General features: G+C 37.9%; 1 protein-coding gene across 23 annotated transcripts in view; it reads left to right on the top strand.

The window, feature by feature from the left end:
• The window catches only part of mef2c.L (MADS box transcription enhancer factor 2, polypeptide C (myocyte enhancer factor 2C) L homeolog), a 187,360-nt gene that overhangs the window by 93,242 nt on the left and 70,216 nt on the right, over positions 1-23,902 (top strand). For 22 of the 23 annotated variants that reach the window (XM_041580412.1, XM_041580400.1, XM_041580369.1 and 19 more), the window contains 1 exon segment: positions 8,060-8,246. In XM_041580412.1, the coding sequence (XP_041436346.1) occupies positions 8,193-8,246 (54 nt within the window). In that variant the 5' untranslated portion in view covers positions 8,060-8,192. 23 annotated transcript variants of the gene reach the window in all.

Consider the following 23,902-nt stretch of genomic DNA (forward strand, 5'->3'; position numbering starts at 1 on the left):
TGTCGTAACCAACTATGGAAACCCATGAATTATTTCCAGGTCCATGGTGATGGTAGCTCTAGGGTTCCCCAGTGTCAAGAAGCACACCAGTGACGAGTTGCACACCATTCATCAGAAGAGGCAGGATGTGTATACTGACAACGAAGTAGGAGTGCAAATTGTATACCTAAATAACTTTAGTCCCACTGCACTCTCTATTGCATCCATTGTAGAACACCTGTTGACTCTTCTTATTATTAGTGGTTGTCAGACTTCTATCAGTTCATGAACCACTGGAAGGTCTAACCTATGATCAAGGGGGCCCCCTTCTTCACAAGACTTCAAGCTGCACTTTCAGGTGTACTTGGTGTTGACAAATCCCCATTCTCCCCAATCTCCAGGCTGAGTGACCACTGTTTTATACCAACCCTGCCCCTCACGAGGGCCAGCCCTAGGGTTTGTGAAGCACTGCCTTATTCATAAGCCTTTAGGAAGAATCCATGGTTGATGTTAAATAAAACCCTTTATTCTCCTAAAGTTAAGTTGTTGTTCTAATCTAGAATTTCCCCAGCATTAAGCCAGGGAAGGGGGATTCCATCCTGCTAGTCTCTAGTCAGTAACGTTGTAATTTAGTGAAACAGCCCAAGCCCTAAGATGTTAAACCGTTCGTTTGTTATGCATCAGTAGCTTTTATAAAAGGCAAAGCCATCAGACACTTACTGCATCAAGTCGCATTTTCTGTGAATTCCACATTTACATATTCTGAGTTGAAAGAATAGGCTTCTTAGCCTATTAAATAACACAAATGACTGTAAAACCTTTAGACTGCCACGAGCTCACAGCAAAGAAGGCAAAATGCAAACTGTTCAATTGCTTTCATGTTGCCTGAACGGAGATTGTAAATGATAGCTCACTTAAAGCATGTTCAATGGAGTTTAAATCACAATTGATTTACTCCCTGACTGAGCAACCAATGGAATAATTGCTAATCGCTGCACAAATTAGGTGGGCTGGAAGGTAGCAAATGAGGTTGAAGCACAGGAGGTTGATTGGCAACAGAACTAGAACGCTCCGTCATACAGCTTTACTTTGGAAGGGGTTTAGTGGAAATTTTTCAGCTTAGTTTCTAATTTAATAAAATTAAATGGAAACTGTTGTGACCAGGAATAGGGGACATTTTCTGTATAGCTGGGGATGGTGGGAATTGTAGTTTTGAAACTGATCAAGAGCAGAACCTCCAATTTATTTGGCATATATAAAAACTTAAAAAAAAAAAAAATATTAAAATGAAATTCTTATAATGTCTATGCAAGGGTTTTCCCCAGCAGCAGGCGAATAGTAGTACTGCAAGTGGCAAAGCAATCTTTTAATCACAAAGTACACAGACGCCGTATCACCATCAAAATATACAGTGTAAATGAAAGCATCTTGGTTTGTGTATGTTCCTGTTTCTTCCTTTTCTTAATTTCTCTAATGTGCTTGATGTTTCTTACATGCCATGATTGAGCCATAACAAAACAACTTTCTAATCCTTCATTTAGGAAGCGGAAATATATTTCTCATCTCTACTGAACATTCCGACTATTATTCTTTCTTTTTATTGCCATAACGTCTTCCCCAGCAATAAGGTGCAGAAATTGCTTTTTGGCCAGTTGCTTTCAGACCAACTTTCATTACCTTCAATCAGACCCAAATGCATTTATTTATATAGCTGAAACTGATTCGGCTGAGGTTAGAGGCAATGCAGTGCAGTTCTACTGATGGATCAACAGGACTCCATACCACCCAACATTCCTAATTTAATAACTGCAATGTTTTAGGACTCCTGCCAATCTGTAGTTGCACACAATGCCATGCCTTAATCTACCCTAAATGCTTCCCTCCTTTTAACAAGCTCCAACCCTTTTTCTGGTTTGTGAATCAGAACTATGTCACCTAAATTGGGACAATGTGGAGATATGCTCACAGCTTGCTGCACCATGTGGAAACATACTCCCAAACTCACTTCTGGCTGCAGCTAAATCCGTTGCTGTGAGTTCTGCTCCACTGAATGAATGAATTCTGCCTAAAACGGATGTTCAGTATCATAACTGAAATAAATGGGGGCCCCTTATAGGAGAAAATAATTGAAATCAGGTATGTCCAGTCTGTGATACTGCAAAAAAGAAAAACTTACACTCGCACACCCTGGCCGTCCAGAATCAAACGAATCCCAGGTGCTCGATGATAGAGGAATTGGGCAACCTCAAAAACAGCGTAGACACAGAACACACCGGCACAACTTGGGTATTACTAGCAGGTTTAACCTTTATTTATTGCGGATGCAACGTTTCGGGGCGTGACCCCATGCTTGAGAAAGGGGTCACGCCCCGAAATGTTGCATCCGCAATAAACGAGCAAGGTTAAATCTGCTAGTAATACCCATGTTGTGCCGGTGTGTTCTGTGCCAGTCTGTGATACTGCACACACACGTTCAACATCTTTGGTATAAATGCTAAGAGAAAACGTATGTCATTTTTACTCCAATAAATACTTCACTAAACATTAGGGCCCCTCTGAGGCTGGGGGTTGAGGAGAAATGCCCTATCTGTCCCTCTTTCCATAATATTTTCAAGGCTTGTGGCACATAAAGCATTTTGACAGTCGACAGGCTGCCCGTGGGTGTATACATGTGTCTTTATATTTCTACATTTGTTCAATAAATCTATAGTACAGACAGTGTAAACTGACATAAATAAAACATATATATACAGTTGCAAAGGTGGGAGGACTGATTAATAAAAAAAAAATTTAAGTTTGATTTTTTTTTCTCCCAGAGAGGACCATGATTGTGCCATAAGCCTAAGGTGATACTCATTCAATTAAAACAGTATAAAATGGATATACTGTGGTTGTTACAGTAGTACAAAGAAAGGAGGCCTTGAAAAGATTGTGGGTGATCACGTGACTTTTTTCCTTATGTCCCCCAGATAAATTCAAGATGCCTAGTAATGTTTTACTACATAACTGCTTGTTAAAAGCTTGTCACTCACAATGTTAACCTAACTGTCACCTCCAGTCCCACAGACAGCAGCCTATAGTGAGCTTTGCCTCCTCAGCACATTCAGTGCCAGATATGGAAGTGAGCAAAGTGGTTGCATTGCGTTTATAGCTCAGCGTGGGCTGATGTGAATCATACAGTGCAGGATCCAGTAAGGGTACAAACTGGGGTAACCTGTTTCTGAGATGGCGCAAACAGATCATGGGAGAAATCAGGAACACTTCTACCAAAGGCAGGTTGCTGGGCTGCACTGATCGCACTGAAATGAATCCTAGCTGGAGTTTCTAGAAATGGTGCTGATCCTGTCAGAACCTGTAGACAAGCTGTCCATCATATTTCTCTGCCTAGCTCTTCCATAGGCAACCCTTTCCAACAAGCCCTTCTTGCAGATAGTTGCACTGGTACTTTCCATTGGATAACATGCCTTTTAAAATAACTCACCTGAAAGAGGGTCCAACACAATGTCCCTATTGGGATTTTGTTTTCTTGTATATGGATAGACCCACTGAGGGTACAGTTATAATAAACCCCTTCGTCATATCATATATCAATTAAATTGCATATTTTAAGTGCCAGTTCCATAGAGCTTGTTTTGAACAATTCTATTCTTAGTGTCATTTATAGGATAAGGTGCCTATAAACATTAGGTAGTCAGTTACATTGGTACAAATAAAAGCAACAGGCCATTTGTAGCGGCTCTATCTCTCCTTCTCAATGATTTCATGCACATTTTCTAGGTCTGGTGATCTCAGTTGTGTGCAACAAGTTTATTACTGATTTCCATTGCTTTTCTCTGTTGATTGATTCCCCACCAGTCAACTGCTGGAGGCCATGCATTTGATTTGCTTGTAGTATGGGTCTTTGTCTTTCTCCCTAACTAAATACCAAGACGTTGGTAGGTAATCATCCATCATCCCCAGCAAGTAAACATCTGCATAGCTGCTGGATGCCTCTATACCCTGCTTAACTCAGTGCTAACACAATCAACTGTAATCATCTGTGATATATCCTAACAACAATAACACATTCTCCGATCCTGTTGTTTTCCAAGTCTATTTATCATATAGATTCTACTTTAGACATGTCTCCGTGCATCACATGGAATATAGACCATATTTTGCTCTTAATTTATTTAGATATTTATGTTTTTGTACTGGTTAAACTATACATATAAGAGGAAAGACACAGTACAATACAATACATTGTGGTGTGCATAGACAACTTCGTACCCTTCAAATGTATCCCTTAGAATAAGGCTTGGGCTCACCCACCATGCTACAAATATGTTACATGCTGCTTCCTATACAAGTATGGGATCCATTATCTGAAAACCTGTTATCTAGAAAGCTCCAAATTATGAGCATTCTCCCAAAGACTCCATTTTAATCAAATACATCTGATCTGTAATAAAAAGGCAGTACATAGTTACATAGTTACATAGTTAAATCGGGTTGAAAAAAGACAAAGTTCGTCAAGTTCAACCCCTACAGATGAAAACCCAGCATCCATACACACACCCCTCCCTAGTCTCAGATAAATTATATATACTCGTATCTATACTAACTATAGAGTTTAGTATCACAATAGCCTTTGATATTATGTCTATCCAAGATATTATGTCTATCCAAGTACCTTGTACGTGATCAAATAATTCTATTGGGTTTAATTAATCTTTAAATTATTTTTTAGTAGACATACGTTATGAAGAGCCAAATTACGGAAAGATCCCTTATCTGGAAAATCGCATACATGTAATATACAAAGGAAAACCATTTTGCTTGCACGTTGTAAAAAGAATTTCACAATATTATATTTATAAAACATACATGATAAAGGAAGCTAATTAGCCATTTTTGTTGGCATTCTTATTTTTTTGCTATCCCCCCATGATTGTTGAGCGCATCTTGTTTTAAATATAAAAGTTTACACTTTGTACCATCAAACCCAGCATAATCTAGAATAATTAACTGCTTCCTTGAAACACCAGCTTGTTAATTAGAATAACACAATGTACATGACACACTGAGAAAAAAAATTTAATAGATTTTAAGTATCGCCAGGCATCTGTATTTGTGGTGCACTGCGCATATCATTTGGACTGCTGCTAGAGATGATCCTAATTTATTCCATTAGTGGTAATATGAATCCTATCCTGCACTTGCAACCATGTGGGGGCCGTGTTATGATACTTATTGTTATTATATTTTTTTACATATTCGGATTGGACGCCCTATTCTGCAGATCCCTCTTTACTGACTGTATCTGTCAATATTTGTATGTACTTTATATGTTCTACAGATGCACACTTCCATTGTGCTGTGCTGCTGAATAGGTTGGCAATTCAGAAATGCCAATTAATAACAGTAAAATTTCTACAACTCGGTGTTGGTGTGGAACTTGGGTGGGAATTTGGGAAACCCATTATCCAGAAAGCTCCGAACTACGGGAAGGACATCTCGCATTGACTCCGTTTTAATCAAATAATTCACATTTTTAAAAATGATTTCTGTTATAATAAAACAATACATTGTACTTGATCCAAATGTAGATATAATTCATACTGATTGGGACAAAACAATCCTATAGGGTTTAATTCATATGTAAATGATTTTTTAGTAGACTAAAGGTATGGAGATCCAAATTACAGAAAGACCTGTTATCCAGAATACCCCAGGTCCCAAGCATTCTGGATAACAGATCCCATACGTATGTGTGATAGTCCTCTGCACACTGCAACCTAGGATAACAGTGAATTAATTTTCAATGTATTTAATGCTTCTAAAAACAAAAGAATTAGCCACGGGGGTCCCATCTTTTCTGACAGCCTCAGTGTTAAAGAGACAGTGTATGTATTTCACAGAGAAATGTGCTTCCCTGGCCGGCCGTTCTGCTCATCCCTCCTCTCACAATTGGTGTGAGAAATGAATGTGCTTCTTCTGCCAATGTGCAGCATTTGGGACGGGATATGAAAAGAAGCTTTCATGCAGCGTTGGTGCCTCTGTCCTGGTATATTTAGTAAACTCGGAGATGTTCCTGAAGGTTTGCGTTTGAAAGTGTAGAACTGATAAGCAAGGGGGTGGGAGGGACTGTGCATTCTGTTACTGTACTGGGAGAGGATTGTATCCTTCCTGAGGCTCTGTGATTTCTCCTTCCTCGCTGGGTGATCCCTAAAGAAGCTTTCATCCTGCCAGCCAATCATGTCAGATGTCCACCCTGACCTTCCACCCCGACGTGCACAGAAGCTTATGCAGACATAGGGCTGTAAGAGGATAGTGGCACTGTTGGTTGGCTACAGCTGAAAGAAAGGGAAGGAAATCGTTCCATATGCCTTTGCTGAGGATTAGCATATTGGCTTACGGTTACAGAGAAAGCCTATTAAACTGCTTTGGGTCCTGCTGCATGTGCTTGGGAACTACTTTTTAACTTCACGTCTCAGGTAAGAACAGGAGAGCAGAAGTAATCCAATCCAATAGCATCCCGTGTCGTATGTAATATGCTGCCCTGCTACCCTGGATCCGTCTGTTAAGGAGAGAGATGAGCACGCTGTGCTTTTAGTTGCAAGATGTAGGAATATTTCTGCTGCATGCTTTTTATTCTTATTATTATTTTATTTCTATCTTTGTAAGTAGGATCAGACCTTGTATTAAAAAAAACTGGGACCAATCTTAGCACCTAAAGGGTTAAGGGTAGCTGCTGCATGACCTGATGCATCAACCAAGCTGGCGCACACGCTCAACGCTCAGATGCATCGCAAGTCAACACTTTCCAGCAGAAGTTGAAGGCGCTTGCATCAACTTACCTGCTTCTCTCTGTATGTGAATATGGCACAGGGAGCCTAATGCAAATGAACCGACTGTCTCCATATTTAAAAGTTAAAAAGTAACTTGCTGTATGGAAATCTCGCTGTTTAATAAGAATAAAATAGGTCTGAATGGACAAACTTAAGCTGTACATTTTCTGTTCCCCTATGAGATCCGTCAAAAGGGCTTTTTATTGCAAGAATGAGTACAAGTGAATGGAATAAGTGACCAGATACCGGATCTGTGCTCATCCAGAGGAGCCAGCAATGTCTCAGGGAGCATCTCCAGTGTGTAGAAGCTTTTCTACCTCAGCAGCTTTGAATAGCAGCCAAACAATGGATTAAATTGCCAGGACATTGGCTTAATGTTACATCAAGTGTTGTGCGGATCTATTAGTCTGGCTTTTAGCTGCAGAAATGGCATACTTCTATCTATGATTTGTTAATGTAGGCACAGAAAGAGTTAACTTAACCGCTCTATTGCTGTCTGGCCAAGCTGGAGCAGAAAAGCAGAAAGAAAAAGTGAAACGTAACATTAAGTTTGCAGGAGGAAATAATGACTTTTTCTTCGTTTTATGAAACCAAGGGAACACAAAGGCTCTAAAAATTAACCAATCAGAGAGTCTCAGTTTCACTTTACAATAAGACCTGGATTTGGAGAATAAACTCATAAAAACTGACTTCCCTTTTTATTATTTACACCCTCTCATATTCAGCGGCACAGAAACCGAGACGTAATTCTTTTTATTGTGTTTAGCAGCTCGGTGATATTTCACAACCCGGCACAGGGTATGTTGCACGTCACTTTGATCCCAACTCCGAATGTGACTTCCGGGATTTTTTTAAATTCTCTGTCCATGATTAGTTATGATTTTTAGGGGGAATTTAAAAAAAATGTAGTTATTAGTTATGTAGACCAAATTATTACAAACTCTGCCCTGCCTAAAGTACTGTAATTTCAGTGATCTTTTATTCTCTAGTTTTCAGAATATTGCCATTGTTTTTCATATGGAGGGCGATTAGTATCCTTTATGTAAGGCTCCTTTCCTTAGAACCTCTGTTATGATCAGCGCTGCACAATATTTTGTGCTCTAAAAATACATGATAATAATAATAATAATATGACATGGGCCTGGCTTGCTGAGCTGTTTAGCAATCTCCAGCACACTCACAGGCTTTATAGTGATGTTTCCTATGGATAAGGCCGTAGAGGTAAATTCTACTATCTACTATTTTTACAGGAACGGATGTCGGGATCTGCGGTCTGAAAAGTGCAATTAAGAAGGTGAAAGTATTGTTTAAAGAAAGAAGAGTGTTGGAGCAGAGGGGAAAATCATTTTTTCAAGGACGAGAGAAGACAGAAAAACGGGGACTATGGGGAGAAAAAAGATTCAGATTACGAGGATAATGGATGAACGTAACCGACAGGTAAGACAATGTATTGCTTTGGAATGTAATTGAATAGCCCTGCGTGGCATGAAAGCTTTGTATGAAAGCCCTGGTCTAGGTAAACCTTGGTGTATGTCATACATTATAAGTATCCACAGTGAAGACACAGTACATAACTGAGGAGCAGCATGGCAGCACCACTTATTTCACAACAGCAGATTCAGGGCTTGATTGTGCCTGTGGGAGTTAGTTACACCCTTATATCCTTATTTTGCATAACAGGCGCAAATAAGCTGCAGCACTGAAATGTGGCTGCACTACAACTCCCAGCACCCAGTGGTAGTAGACTGGTTGGAGTAGCTCAACAGCTGAAAATCCACATGTGTCCCTTAATGTTGTACATTGATAACAAATACACTAGTAAATTCCCATTAGAACAAGACATGTGAGCAGTGCTGTCTGATCATGTCCCAACAGCTGGATGGCCATCATTTGCACATTATTTACTATTTTATATTTTACTGTACTATAATATTGTTATAACTGTCTGTATTTAGTTTGTATAGCTACTCTTGTGCAGGGTTTCCACCAATATAGGCTTCTGCTTAACACTATAAATATCACATCTTTAGCGGTATTTCACGTAATTTGAATATTTGGTCCCATGCCTGAGTCACGGCATTGTTTTTTTTAATGGTGGGACCTCAAATTTTGCTGGATTCCATTAATCAAGAATCAAGGGTCAAGGCATGAGGAGTTGTAGTTCTGCAACATGGGGGCACCCAAGGTAAAAAAAAGCAGGGATCTATGGGGTTAATGTCGAATGAATACTCATTTTCCTTACATGTGTATGAAGCAAAATCACTGTTTGATTCATTCATCAAGTAGTCTAATCTCAGTGTAGGAAATAGGGTGGTTTCCTTATCCTTATTAATTACTTATGAACCCTTGTAATTGACTTCAATCACAGAGGGTTTAGAACTGGTGAAAAAAGCTTGAAATAATATGGAATGAAGAACTGTATGAGCACACTTTCTCTTAAATTTAACCTAAAACCATTTTTTGTTTAAATTATAGAGAAAAGCGTGTAATTATAATATATTATGCTTTTATCCTGGGGTTCCTTTGTTTGCTGGGTTAATGGACCCAGTTTAAATCGTAGGAAGTGGCCGATTTTAAAAAAAATCCTTAGATTACTGCAGGATTCAACATACAAATTCTAAAGTGACATCTCCCTTTAAATACTCCACGTGATGCGTCGCTATCTCTGTAGTTCAAATATGATTATTTTGTGTCCCTGTTTGTGAAATATCATCACTGCAATGTAACAGATTCCTAGAATTAGTGTGATACAGTTACACCAAATGAAACTGTAACATATCAGCTTTATTTAGAAAGTGATCACTTAATCAATAGAGGGATTTATTCTTTTGCATTCCTATTTATTTGACACCCCCCAAATCAGTGCAGAGGCATTCACTGTCATACAGAGCTCTGCTAATTAGCACTTGCACTGGGATTTTCTGATGCCTGGGGCACAGGGAGATTAAGTGATTTTCCCAGGGACATACAGGGCTGACACAGGAATCAGAATCAGTCGTTAAAGACCTATATCTAATCACTGTTCTCTCCTAGCTGATTTCTCTTGCTTGCACACTCATTGTACACATTGAGGGGCAGATTTAGCAAAGTGTGAAATTAGAGCAACACACTATTTACCAATGGTTTAAATACTTCACCATTAGATAAATATGCCTGTAAAAAAACAATCGGGATAGAGAGCAGTGCAATTTTATTGTGGTGAGCTCTAATTTCACACTTTGATAAGTCTGCCCTACTGGTGTGTGTTTCACATTATTTGGGGCACAAGTTGGAGTACATCTAGGAATCTATTTATCATGCTGAATAAAAAGTGGAGTGAAGCATTACTGGTGATGTTGTCCAGAGCAACCAATCAGCTTTCAGATTTCAACAGTTGGAAAACAAAAGCAAAGATCTGATTGGTTGCTATGAGCAACATCACCGGCAATGTTTCGCTTTTTACACGCATGATAAATATATCCCCTTATTGAAGTAATTTCAGTCTGCCCTCTTGTACCAACCATCATCCACATTTGCATTTTAGCACAGTGGTGTTACATTGTGTCCATTGTTATACATTAAACACATCTTCATCAATAACATAGAGACAGGACTGGGATTCAAAATAGGCCCTGCCATTCCTACTACACAGAGGCCCATATAGCCCCCTCCAGCCCACTCAACAATCACTTTCTATGGCATCTTACAGCAGCCCTTCTGGCATTTGCCAGATCCCACAGATTGCCAGCCCGGGCCTGCATAGAGATGTATGCACAAAAAATGCCTGTGCGAAAGAGCTCTAAAACCAGCCAGAACTGAACAAATGGAGAGCAATGATTTTTTTTTTGCTCAGAAGCATAAGCTTATATCCATTATGATGTTGCATTAAAAGTAAGCACAGCATGATTCACTTTCAGATCACCCTATTTTTTGGGGGAAGTCAGGGTATTGCACAAAGAGAAGATGAAACTCAAACGACTTCTGGTGCTCTGTAGTGACTAGGGCTTAGAAGTTCAGCCATTTATACCACCAAAAATAATAATAATTTTGATGAGATATTAGGTCCTTGGGACAGCACAGCTTACAATTCAAAATGTATATCAGTATTTCTTTAAATATGGCTGACAAATCAGGTTTTGTTATGGGTAGTGATGGGCGAATTCGCGAAACGGCGCCGGCGTCTCGTTTTTGACGCCGGCGCCCGTTTTTTGATGCCGGCGCCCGTTTTTGGCGCCGGCTTCCGGTTTTTTGGAAATTTTTTTTTTGACGCCGGCGAATTTTTGCCGCGAATTTTCGCGGGCGTTTCGCGAATTCATTCGCTGGCGGCGAAATGCGCAAATTCGCCGTGAATTTGCGCCTGGCGAATAAATTCGCCCATCACTAGTTATGGGCCTACACTTTCTAGCCACTGCTCTTAGTTGACTAGGGTCCACACCTGTAATGTTATATATATATATATATATATATATATATATATATATATATATATATATATATATATATATATATATATGGTAAGTCCAGTCTTAATAGTGTAACTACTTATCTTTCATAGCTAGCAATTTTTATTAACAGTGACATTATACTTGTCTGGATTTTCATGGTTTCTCAGCTTGCATTCACCATGTGTGTTCTACCAAATGGCAACGTAATTATCAGTTATCAGTCACCAAGGATTATCAGTAGCTAAGAAAAGAGAAACAGTTGTATTGTTTCTCTTCCGTTAAATGGAAACCTGTCATCCAGAAACTCTGAATTACGGAAAGGCCGTCTCCCATAGACTCCATTTTATCCAAATAATCCAAATTTTAAAAATGATTTCCTTTTTCTCTGTTTTAATAGAACTGTACCTTGTCCTCGATCCAAACTAAGGTTTAATTAATCCTTATTGGAAGCAAAACCAGCCTGTTGGGTTTATTTAATGTTTACAAGATTTTTTGGTAGACTTAAGGTATGAAGATCCAATGAAAGATAAGAATGTGGAGACCCCATATGCACAGAGCTGTAGCCTAGTAACCCTTTTAAATACTAAAATATGAATATTACTGGCTTAATAAACAGATGCCAACAAGTGATGTTCCTGCATAATCACCCAGGCCACTGTTTATCCTCCTCCTTCTGCATCATCATTCTGCTTACTAAAGACGTGCTGTTGTTAGTGACAGAATAGATGTAGCTGTAACTTCTAGCAATTGTCTTTTAATTGCCTAACATATTAAATTACTGCAGGCTTTTCAAACAAGCTTTTCAAACAATTTAGGTAGGATTTGTTTGCACAAAGAGTTGAACTTGATAGATGTCTGGCTTTTTTAGAAACATATTAGCATATATATAGCCTATATATAGCATATATATTTATATATCTATATAAATTCATAATTCCATTAGAAGCTCCACCGTTCAAAGTCTGAAGTATCTAAGAAATAGAAATAGAGTTATGTAGCCTGCTTGCCATTATATATTAGAATATCATGATGCTAGAATGGCACATTTTTTGGAATCCAGTATGATCTGCAGTGTAAGCTTAAATATGCCAAGCTACAGTGAACATGCAATGACAGACTGTATTACATGGTTGGCTTTCTGTTTTTCTTAATTGTTTGTCTCTACTTTTCTGCTTGGCAAGGATTCGGAGTGGGAGCTACATAATGCAGCTCACATTTGTCTGGCTAATTAAGACCTGACAAATCATAGCATTGGCACATTACATGCTTCATCAGACAAAGTCCTACTTTTCAAATATTAGTAGGAAATGGGTCCTTCTATGGTTAGGCAACTAATTGCTCATACAGTGAGCTCAATTATCCTTTCTGTGCATTGAAAGGTAAATTTATAAGCCGTAATATGATTGTACACAAAAGACATGATACTCGCCAATCTGTTACAATTATCAGGTTGGAATTAGCACGCTGAAGATCCTTTCATATATAGCTGCCTAACAGTTCTCTATATAACGGTGTTTGTAACAAAACGGTTAACATCACTTTTAGTTAGGCAAAATATACAGGGTCTTGTATAAAGCAAAGGATAAGTAAATGGGAATTATTGACTTATTCAAGTCTCGTACAGAACCAGACCTTGGCATGGCACTTTCAACTATAAATACCACATGGAGGGGCTGATTTACTAAAACTTGATCTCCTTTGTTTATGAAAACAAATCCGACCAAACTCCCTTCCACGAATTGAACAAATTTATCAATAATTTTTCTCAAAAAAAAATCTGTGCGACAAAACATCACGAATAAATTGAGCGTCAATTTGTATCGTAGATCGATGCTCGGAAAGCTAATTTTTATCAAGTTTTTACAGCGAAAACTCAACTTTTTCGGATTATCAGGCAAAAATCCCAAATTTTTCGGATTATCCAGCGCATATCACGATGTCAAGAAACAACTTCAGAGATGTCTGACATTGACTACTACATGACCTCGACAGGTTTGAGATGGCGTATTTTCGCTTTCGGATTTTTAGCAGCTTTGGGGTATGATAAATCTCTGCGAAAAAAAATTTCCACGAAAATCTTTAGTTTTCCCCCTAAAACCTTGACCAGAAAAAAATTGAGGTTTAATAAATGGGCCCCTAACCCTTAAATAAGACACTAAAGGGGGTTGTCCACCTTTGAATTAACTTTTAGTTTGATGTAGAGAATGACATTGTGAGAAAATTTGCAATTGCTTTTCATTTTTTATTATTTGTGTTTTTTTTTAGTTGTTTAGCATTTTATTCAGCAACTCTCCAGTTTGCAATGACATCAATCTTGTTGCTAGGGCCCAAATTACCCTAGCAAACATGCATTGATTTGAATAAAAGAATGGAATAGGATTAGAACATCGCTTGAATAGAAAGATGAATAGTAAAAAGTAGCAATAACAATACATTTGTAGCCTTACAGAGCATTTGATTTTAGAGGGGGTCCGTGACCCCATTTGATAGGCAAATAATGAAAAAACTATTTAAAAAAAAATGAAAACCAAGTGAAAAGTTGCTTAGAATAATCCATTCTACAACATATTAAAAGTTATCTTGAAGGATAACAATCGGTTTAACTGACGTTTTTTATCATGATTGTCACCACAATTAGTCGACCACAAAACATGTCATACAATGTTGGGTACCACATGGGATAATGTTGGTGCTATAGTATTGATTGACAGCTCTTGAACATGATTTACTTTACAAACCCTTTACTGTAATAGGAGCAGAGTCCAAGTGAGCATGGAATGATCTTGTGCAATGCCTGAGTTCCATTTAGCCTCATCTATTCCAAGCACCTAAGAGCAGGGCCTGCTAATCCTCCCATTACTGCAACTTGCTTTCTTTCTCAGTATGATGAATATATATATATGACTAGGCACCCCTGAGTTCTGTGTGCATCAGAAAACTCCTTCCCCTCTGTGATTTGTGAATAATGTTTTTTTCTACAGTCGCTGCAGTGTACGAATACACAGAGTACAGGCAGGTACTTGGTATTTTTACCTGTTCTCTGTTGTTGATTATACTTGTATTTTCATGCAGGGTTATAAATAAAGAAGTGATACATTTATTTTGGCAGGGAAGGCACCCAGACTGTACTGAGGATGTTAGTGTGTGTTTTCAGGTTAATCGGCTGTACATGGACTAGTTCATCCCTGCTCTATGTTTCAGGGTTTACATCTTGGACCTGTTTATAAAATCATGTTTTTCTTCTAGATATGTTACCTTAAACCAGGGGTCCCCAACCTTTTTTTTATTTGTGAGCCACATTTAAATGTAAAAATACTTGGAGAGCAACACAGCATGACAAAGTCCATGGGGATGCCAACAAAGGGCTGTGATTGGCTGTTTGGTAGCCTCTATATGGACTGACATCCTATAGGAGGTTCTGTTTTGCAGTACACGTGGTTTTTGTGCAACCAAAACTTGCCTCCAAGCCTAGAATTCAAAAATAAGCACCTGCTTTGAGGCCACTGAGAGCAACATCCAAGGGGTTAGTGAGCAACATGTTGCTCGTGAGCTACTGGTTGGGGACCACTGCCTTAAACCAATAGTAAACCAAAACATTGCTTATTAGTACTGATGGGCGAATAAAATGGGCAGACATGAATATGCCGTGAATTTCGGCGTTTAGCTTATAAAAATTGGCGGGCGTCAAAATTATTTTGACTCCTATTGACCAATGTGTTTCGTGAATTTTTCGCCATTTCACAATTCACAAATTCTGCACAAATTACTACTTATTAGGTTAATATCAACTATATTTTTGATTATTTAAAAAGTAGGCCAATTTAGATTAAGCCTCCTATCCACCTGGACAAGACCATATACCCATATACCCAGACATCCAGTTCCACAGACACTTTTTTGCTAATCTCCAACCCTTTTGGGCTCTTGGATTTGGGACTGTCTCAGCTGTTGATATGTGTATGTAGCTTTTAAGCTGTAGATTTTATACCCTGGCTGCCCTGTTTTAAAGAGATAAGATGGCAGCTCTAATAATGTAAATGATATAATGCTACAGGGTATGTAAATCTTTATGTTCACTGTTGTTAAAATTCATATATGTATGGGAATAACACAATGCAATGAAAAAACAAAAAACAAATAAATGAAGCATGAAGCAGGGGTTTGGGGCCTGTGGCTCTTTAGCAGTTGTTGAATTACATTTCCCAGCAAGGAGCATGGGATGCTGGAAGTTTTAGTTCAGTAACAGCTGGGGAGCCACAGGCTGCAGATGTCTGATAGAAAGGTTAATACAAGCCTGGTCACCTTGACTTTAGGTCATTTATTCCCAAACTTTCATGTACATTGCTAAATTATGAAACTCTCTAGTAGTAGCCGTGTTAGGGCTTTGTGCACCGGCAGTATCTACCTGCCTACTTCCAACCAGTACCGCCCAGAACATTCCTTTATTGTAACATATGTAGATGTTCTACGTCTCATTTCCTGATATGATACAATTTAAATATGCACAGCAGGTTCCAAGAATGCTGGCACTACATCTAACATAGCTAAGAATTTTTATTTGAAATCCCTTTGCAGTTAAAAAGGTGATAAATATTTTTTCTAATGCTGGGGACCTATAAAAAGTCATTCTGCGGGACTCAAGACTAGCGTGCCCGGCAGTTCAGCCTTATGAATTAGACAGATCTGGTCGCAAACATAACATATGCTGTGATATTAAATAAGTGAGTAAATTATTCTCCTGCATCCACTACGCTCCACACAGCAAAGCAAATTAAGTATATGAGTGGTTAATCAGAGATCAGTGAAGATAAGTTAATTAGAGGGGATGTGTTGTTTGTGCATCTGCCCATCAAACCGTAACATGTGCATGATTTTCTTTCAGTGCCGCCATTGTTTGTCTCTACATTTTGTCAGTGCCGCATAAGGTACAACTCTTCATTTTCTGCAGTATAGTATCACATAGTATTTTTTACATAATGTATATACATATTTACATGTATACATTGGCCCCAGGAAGTGAATACCCCACACATGTAGAAGGCAGGGTTGTTTGATCACCAGGAATTTCAGGGCTTCCCAGACTTTTTAGAGAATAATTTTGGCTTCATATATTTTTCCAAATTTTGGGACCAGTCTGCAGTTTTAACCTTTAATTAAAAATGCCGGGTACTATCCCCTAAACCAGTGATTAAATTATTAAAGTGGCTCTGTGAGGTTTGACTTTCACCCAGGGTTAGATCACCCATTCAGCCAAGAATATCTAGGATATCAAAAGTGTCCACTCCAAATCTTGATTTAAGTGATTTCCAAAATGGCCTTCCAAGAGTATCTAAGAGACCATATAGGTATTCTGCCCAAATCCACAGCTAAATGGCATTAGGTTCTGAGCACCTCTAAGGAAGGAAGGGTGGGGGCATTTTGGTAACCACTTCCCTAAACTCATCTGAACAGGGTCATACCATAGCAGAATAGAGCTAATAACTTATTTATAGTCCTAACTTACTTAATGATCAAAGCCTATGCTGCCACAGTGCCACATTTCCCAATATCTTACCATCTATATAATTAACCCCCCCTTGTCCTAGATATTGTAATGTTTCCCAAATAGGGATCCCAAGTAGGATCAGGTGTACAGTGTGCAGAAAAAACAAGCCTTTGCACATCATTACCCTTCTACTCTAATAACCCTTGTATGTCATACTCTTACCACTGGAATTCTATACACATTTATCACTAATTTCTCCCCTGTATATTGTAAATGTCCTTAAACGGTCATATATTAACCACTTGCCAGTGTGCCAGCTTCTCCTGCTCCAAACTGGTTAGCTGATAATGGAAATAGAAAATAATGTTTCAGCCCTACACCCCTTTACTTATAGAATAGCTGCTGGATAGTTTTCTAGTTGTGTATGTTGGCTCACAGACATACTTTAGATATTATGGATGCAGCTGTGCTGATACTGCTGTGTGTAAATGAATCCTGTATCATCATTCCATGGCAGCCTTATTCTTTCCCTTATTATACACATTTGCAGTTATTAGCCAGCATTACTTAAACCATAAGAAAATGCAATGGATTACATTAGTGGCATCAGATAAGCTACTGCTCTAGTAAATGAAGCCAATGTTATCTGTGCAAGGAAGCAATGTGAGGATTCTGCGTCGCCCTTCACTACAGTGATACTGTGCACTACTCAGGACTCCGATTTTGTAGTGAAAAGGTAACTTAAAAAACCCAATAAGAGCCAAGATTTACTACAGATTCATTCAGTATCGTCCCTGCAGACTTCTTCATCTTGGTCTTAGCCAAACCAGAAAGCAATAATTCTGTCAATATAAAACCACCGTATTTGTTTTAATTGGTTTCGAGCTCACTTTTATAAATGAACATAGAAAATTCTCTTTTTTTTTATGTCGGCGAACGTTCAGTAATCGATTATTTTGTGTATTTTTATTAACCTATTCCCTGGGATGGAATCTGCTGTAATATATATCTGGAGGCAATGTAGAACATTTTTATAGGTAAGAAAAATTGTTACAGTGAGAAAAAAGTCATTAACAAGTACAGACTGTGGATTGGGGCTGCTTAGCTCATGCCCTTGAGGACAGAGATAGGGAAAATATACCCTAGTTATTGGCAAAGCTTTCCATCCATTTACTGTAACTATTAACTGAACATATCTTATTGTACACACAGAACATTCCTTATATGCAATTTTTTTCACATACAGTGTCTTCCATATCTGTTGAGGTTTATTTTTAGAATTTACCATAGACAACAACCCTAGCGGTCATTGGGTTATGACTTAATAGCTCTGCTCTCACAGACACAGTATGGAACCCTGCCCACAACATATTCATCATTAATCTGTAACGTACATCATGATGATTAGCGTGGGATGTTGGAAGTACCCTCTCAACAGCCTGTCAAATGCTATTTACCAGCATGTATCCAACCATGCTGCCAGAATTCCCATTCTGTTTTGACGGTACCTTTTTAAAGAGTAACAGTAACGATAAAAGACAATAATGCTCAAATGCCAGTGGTGTCTTTTTATGGTACATTACTATATGTATCACAATATATTTTCCTAGTGTTTATAATTGAAAACAGACTGATGTCTTTTTATAATAATTTTGGAAGAAACTTTATAGAGTTTTTCCGTGCAAGTAAAATGCTATATAACCCTATGATTTACTTTTATAAATGTTTAGCAAAGTGCATGAGCTTGTTCTTTTTTAGTTGCCATATTTATTGTAGTAGCTGCAATCTACACGTGGCCAATCAAAGGGAGTAGAGTAGACTCAGCAAATTTTATGGACAGGTTTAGAGCAGGGCTTTTGAAAAGAAAACATCATTGGTAAAGATATATATAGTAAATTTGGTCATGTTATAGTTATTGCAAAGAACTCTAGTATTTAAATCAGGGATATCTATTCTGGAGACAACTCTCAGCATTTGTTTGGCATGTTTTTGAAGATACATTACCTTTTTAATTTAAAAAGGAGCAGTTCAAACACTTTTTAGTATCATGGCCCTTTAAAAGTAAAAATGATCATAGAAAGGCGCAGTGTATTTTTTATCTGTATTTTTTTTAGAAGTGTTATCACTAAAACAAACAATGATGGCATTGCTTGTTTTGGTTGTTTCCCAGCCATGGATAGTGTCATGATGGCACAATGAGTTGAAAGAATAGGGAGTAGATGTTATTAGACAGTAACCCAGCTAAAACAACATGCAACATCCTGCAATGCCATTCTACTAAACTCTATTGGCCATATTTTTCTACCCACAATTGACTACCCGCATGTATTGTCCTGACTGTGTCTCGTACCCTCCTTTTGCATTCATCTCCTATATTATCTATTGTATTTTTTGTGCTAACTAGTCTTAGTTTTAACAGATTTCTCAGGTAAAATAATATCAAACGGTATGAATTTGTCTTTTTAAGTTTATTTGAATATACGAGTCATAGTGGTTTGAGAGACGATAAAGGCGTTTTGCAAAAATGTTTGCTGTACATACACAGAGATTAGAATGTGTCATTTTTTTCCTAATTATTTCTTTCATTTGCAATATTCAGGAGATACATTAGTCAGTGCTGTCTGTGACATAGTTGCCAACATTTGAAAAAATATTTGTACTTTGTTACTAGGCCATTTTAGAATTGTAGTAATCCATCAACCATACATGGCATGCTTAATGGGTTAGTTATAAGTTATAACAGTATAATATACAAGTGCCATGGATAGCCTTTAAAGTGGACCTGTCAACCAGACGTAAAAAGTTGTATACTAAAATTTTAGTCGTTTTCATATTAAACATGAAATCCAAATTCTTTTTTTAAAGCATTCATAGCTGCTGTAAATGTATTTAAAAATCTCAGCTGTCAATAAAATATTGTCTGCCCCTCCTCTATGCCGTGCTACTGCATGGGGATGGACATTGGGTCCCCCATTATGGTGCACAAACAAAATTTTGAGATGATGCCAGGCTTTCCTTAATAACAGGGTCCACAAAATGGCGCCTGCATGCTTGCTATAATTATGAATTCCCAGACTGAAGGAATCAAGATTCAAATAATTTATATGGTGTAATTAAAGTTTATTTTGCATGACTAACATGATAAAATAGGATTTGGGGGCAGATTTACTAAAGGGCGAAGTGAGTAACATTGGCGACTTACCGCTTTCAGGCACTTCGCGATTTACTAACGGGCACAGGCGTAACTTCGCTAGCGAAACAGATAGATGCTAGTGGTCATTCGCACTCTATCACCAGGCGAATTTTTGCTGTGGCGAATGGACATTACTCCGCAAATTCACAAAGATGTGGATTTTACTGAACGTTGCCTCTTTCGCCAGACTTGCCTTCGCCAGACGAAGTGCATTGGAGTGCATAGATCTTCCTCAATCTTCTGTTACTTACATAATAGTTTTTAATGGAAAAAGTTTCTAAGTCCCAAAAAACGCTGGCCTCTTTTCCTTTTTCAGAGTGATAGCCTGCAAAAGTCCTTAAATTTTTTTTTGGGTAACCGGGTTCCCCCCTATTTTTTCTAACAAATGGAACATAAACTATAAGTAGGGCATTATAACAACTCTATTTTCTTTATTAAGGTTCCCTGGATTTGTGTAATGTATTTTCTGCAACATATACGTCCATTCAACATTATAATTTCCTGCCGTATGCAAATTAGCCTGAGCGAACAAAGTTCCGGTAGGCATAATTGAATGCTAGCACATCTTCGCTTTGATTGCCGACGTAACGCTAGCAAAAATTTGCCAGCGTTCGGCTCCCTGGACGTTCGGCTCCCTGGACGCAACTTCGCATTTTAGTAAATTAGCGTTGTCTGAGCAAATTTTTGTCTGGCGATGTGTTGCAATGGCTGTGACGATGGCGATGACGAATTTTCGCCACTTAGTAAATTTACCCCATGAAATTATTTATTAGGATGACAGGTCCCCTTTAAAAAATATCCTTAAACATGGTGCTAAATGATGTAATCAGATGGTTGTTATTGTGGTTGTTAATTTGTGTCAAATGACTCATTGAACCTTGTGTAGTATATAAAAATAAAGTACCCCTGTTGTAAAATATGAGGATAGTAGAAGTCACATTAGAGGTCCATAAACTGTGTAAATGCACTCGGCCTATGGCCTTGTACCTTTACATGAATCTGGTGATGTAACTGCATTAAAATGTCATGTTAGATATCTGTTTAACTTCTAAACTCTGGCAAACTAACACAGAATAATAAAGGCTGCATAAGTGAGGTAAACTGAAGTATGATATGAATTCAGGGACCTGTTACCTAAAATACTCAGGACTTGGGGTTTTCCAGATAACAGATTTTCATACGCTAGTCTAATTCTACTAGAAAATCCTATAAACATTAAATAAACCCAAGAGGCTAGTTTTGATACCAATAAGGATTAATTATATCTTAGTTTGGATCAAGTACAAGGTACTGTTTTATTATTACAGAGAAAAAGGGAACCATTTTGAAAAATCTTGATTATTTGGATAAAATGGAGTCTATGGAAGCTTTCGGGTATCTAATAAAGGGTTTCTGGATAACATATCCCATATGTATTCTCACTTACTAAATATAACAATACTTGAAGTTGCATTATAGTTCTCTGATAATATAAAAGCAATCTGGCTCTAGTATTGGGCCTATATTTGGTCATGAAGCTTTCCAGTAACCTCTAATATCCTTATATGTCAAAGATGGGGCATAAGTGAATGAAGTGGAAAGTGGACCTAAAAATACAAATTTGATTGGTGCTTTATTCTCAAATTAGACAAATGGAAATGAATCAGCAGCAAGCATACTTAGCATTTTAAAGAGAGCAGCGTCGCTTTCAGAAAGCATACATACATAAGCAATAATACATCCCCCCGCCGGATTTAGCAAGTTTGAATGCTCTGTGCTGTCATTGTTTTAGCAGACTTAACAAACGCTGTTGACCGACATAGAAGTGCATGGAGTGCCTGAGAGTATACAATAATAAGAAAAAGCAGAAAAGGGAACATAGCCATCAAGTAAATATGTCAACAGGGAATATAAGAAAAGACATTTAGCACAATGAATTCCCTTTAACAACACTCAGGAGAGCAGTTGAAAGAAGTAAATTTTCTTCTAACCGGAACCATTCTGCAACAGCGCCATGCACTGTGACATGTTCGCTTCAGAAAAAAACATGGCTACACTTTCTCTACAGATTCTTCTTTATTTAGCATTTTCTCCAATATAGAGAAACGTTAACATACAAGCACTTCCTTTACGTGTTTTAAATCCCAAGACAAAAGGCTGCGCTGGAATAAAGACCTCATGTCCAATTCAAAGGGGTTTTTCATCTTTCAGGCGGGAGATAAAATAGTGGCGGGGAAGCAGATTTTTGTGCCATGCCATACTTTTTTAGTTGCTTCAGATATCACTTTGTGATCATTTATGATTTCTTGTACTTTCTAGCTGTAGAATGATTATATATTTAAAATGTCATCTTTTTTTTGTGGTGTCTGACCTTTTAAGAATATTTTTGGATCTTCTTATTTTTGAAGGAAAACATTAAATTCACAAAAAAGAAAACTCTCTCTCTAGACCTTTCTGCCGTTTAACATTCCTGTCTATCACACTAGATACTGTATATTATCTTTTTCATACAAAATCTCAGGGAATGGATCCCAACATTCAGAGGAGTTGCTGGCCCTAAGCAGCCAGTCCATACTAGTCCTTCACATTAGCTGTAATTAGTATTGTAGTGTTATGAGGGTCAGTGCACAGTCCCATGCAGAGACTGTGATTTTCTTTTTATCTGTAATAATAAAACAGTAGCTTGTACTTGATCCAAGCTAAGATATAAGTAATCCTTATTGGAAGCAAAATCAGCCTATTGGGTTTATTTAATGTTTACATGACAGTTTAATATGTCAATATAACCGTAAGCGTAACCCCAGGTCCCAGGCATTCTGGACAACAAGTCCCATATCTGCCTGTGTGTGTATATATATATATATGCACTTTATTAGTATAGTGTAGTTTGTTTAGCTGACTTTTTAGCAGTGTGCTGCTTACAGACGAAATGCTCATAGAAAAACAGCCTAATGCTTTGAAAGCCACGCAGCTTCTACCCAAGGAGTGATTGCGGCCCTAGGGGGATAAGAACTGGAGATGGGAAGCAAAGCTGAAGTCATTGTGAAGAGGAAGAAGTTACTCTTTTCCTGTTTTGACAGGAAATGGAGACAAATGTGCTTCCTGCCCATTCTCTCATTAGAGAATTAAGTTTTTATTGACCTTTAGCTTACAGGGTTTTTAGCATAATTACATTTAGTAGACTTGTCTTTAGTTAGAATATTTATGTGCTGTGGAGTAATCTGCAGAGCAACATGTGTTGTTCAAATTAAATACAATATATATATATATATATATATATATATATATATATATATACAGTTTAATGGTGTGGAATCATGAGAGTGATCTAATTATGAGCTATAAATACATGGGCCAATCTGCAGTCTATGCTTCCTGTGTTTACCTATGAGAAAGCTTCATCTTCTGCCTTCACCATTAAAGCCAAAGCATGGCTATCAGCCACTGATTTAGTCAGCACATTCCACTTTATGTACAATGGATACTAATAGTGTGTAGAAATCAGGGGCTAAGCCAGGAACTCTCAAGCTGAACTGTTAGCATTTGGAAGCAGAGTAGGAAGATAGAGGCTTTATAGCAAACTTCCAATAGACAAAGCAATTGCTGTATGTGGGTGGCAGCTTAATACAGAAGTCAGAATGAAGATAAAATAGTAATAAAAAGATATTTAATTATACAAGCAGACAATGCATCTTTTAATGCCTTAGTAGTAGTGCCACTACCCATTACATACATGTGTATGGTCTAAACAGGCTTTTGCATATTTAATCTAGTTCTAATATACATCTGGATACAGAGGAGTCTCTGTTGAACATGCAAGACAAAAAAGATGGAGACAAAATTCATTGTGGACCCTACTTTAATACAATAAAAGTAACTAGTGCTCATAAAATTCCTAACCACCGCAAAGTATTGTAATGGTCAGAACTGAAGCCTTGGCTGTCCTGCCAACCTGCTGTCATATGACTCCAGGATCCCTAAAATCTAGGCACCCCCCATTCTCCAGATAGAA

Source organism: Xenopus laevis, chromosome 1L, assembly GCF_017654675.1.
Source record: "Xenopus laevis strain J_2021 chromosome 1L, Xenopus_laevis_v10.1, whole genome shotgun sequence".
Taxonomy (NCBI): domain Eukaryota; kingdom Metazoa; phylum Chordata; class Amphibia; order Anura; family Pipidae; genus Xenopus; species Xenopus laevis.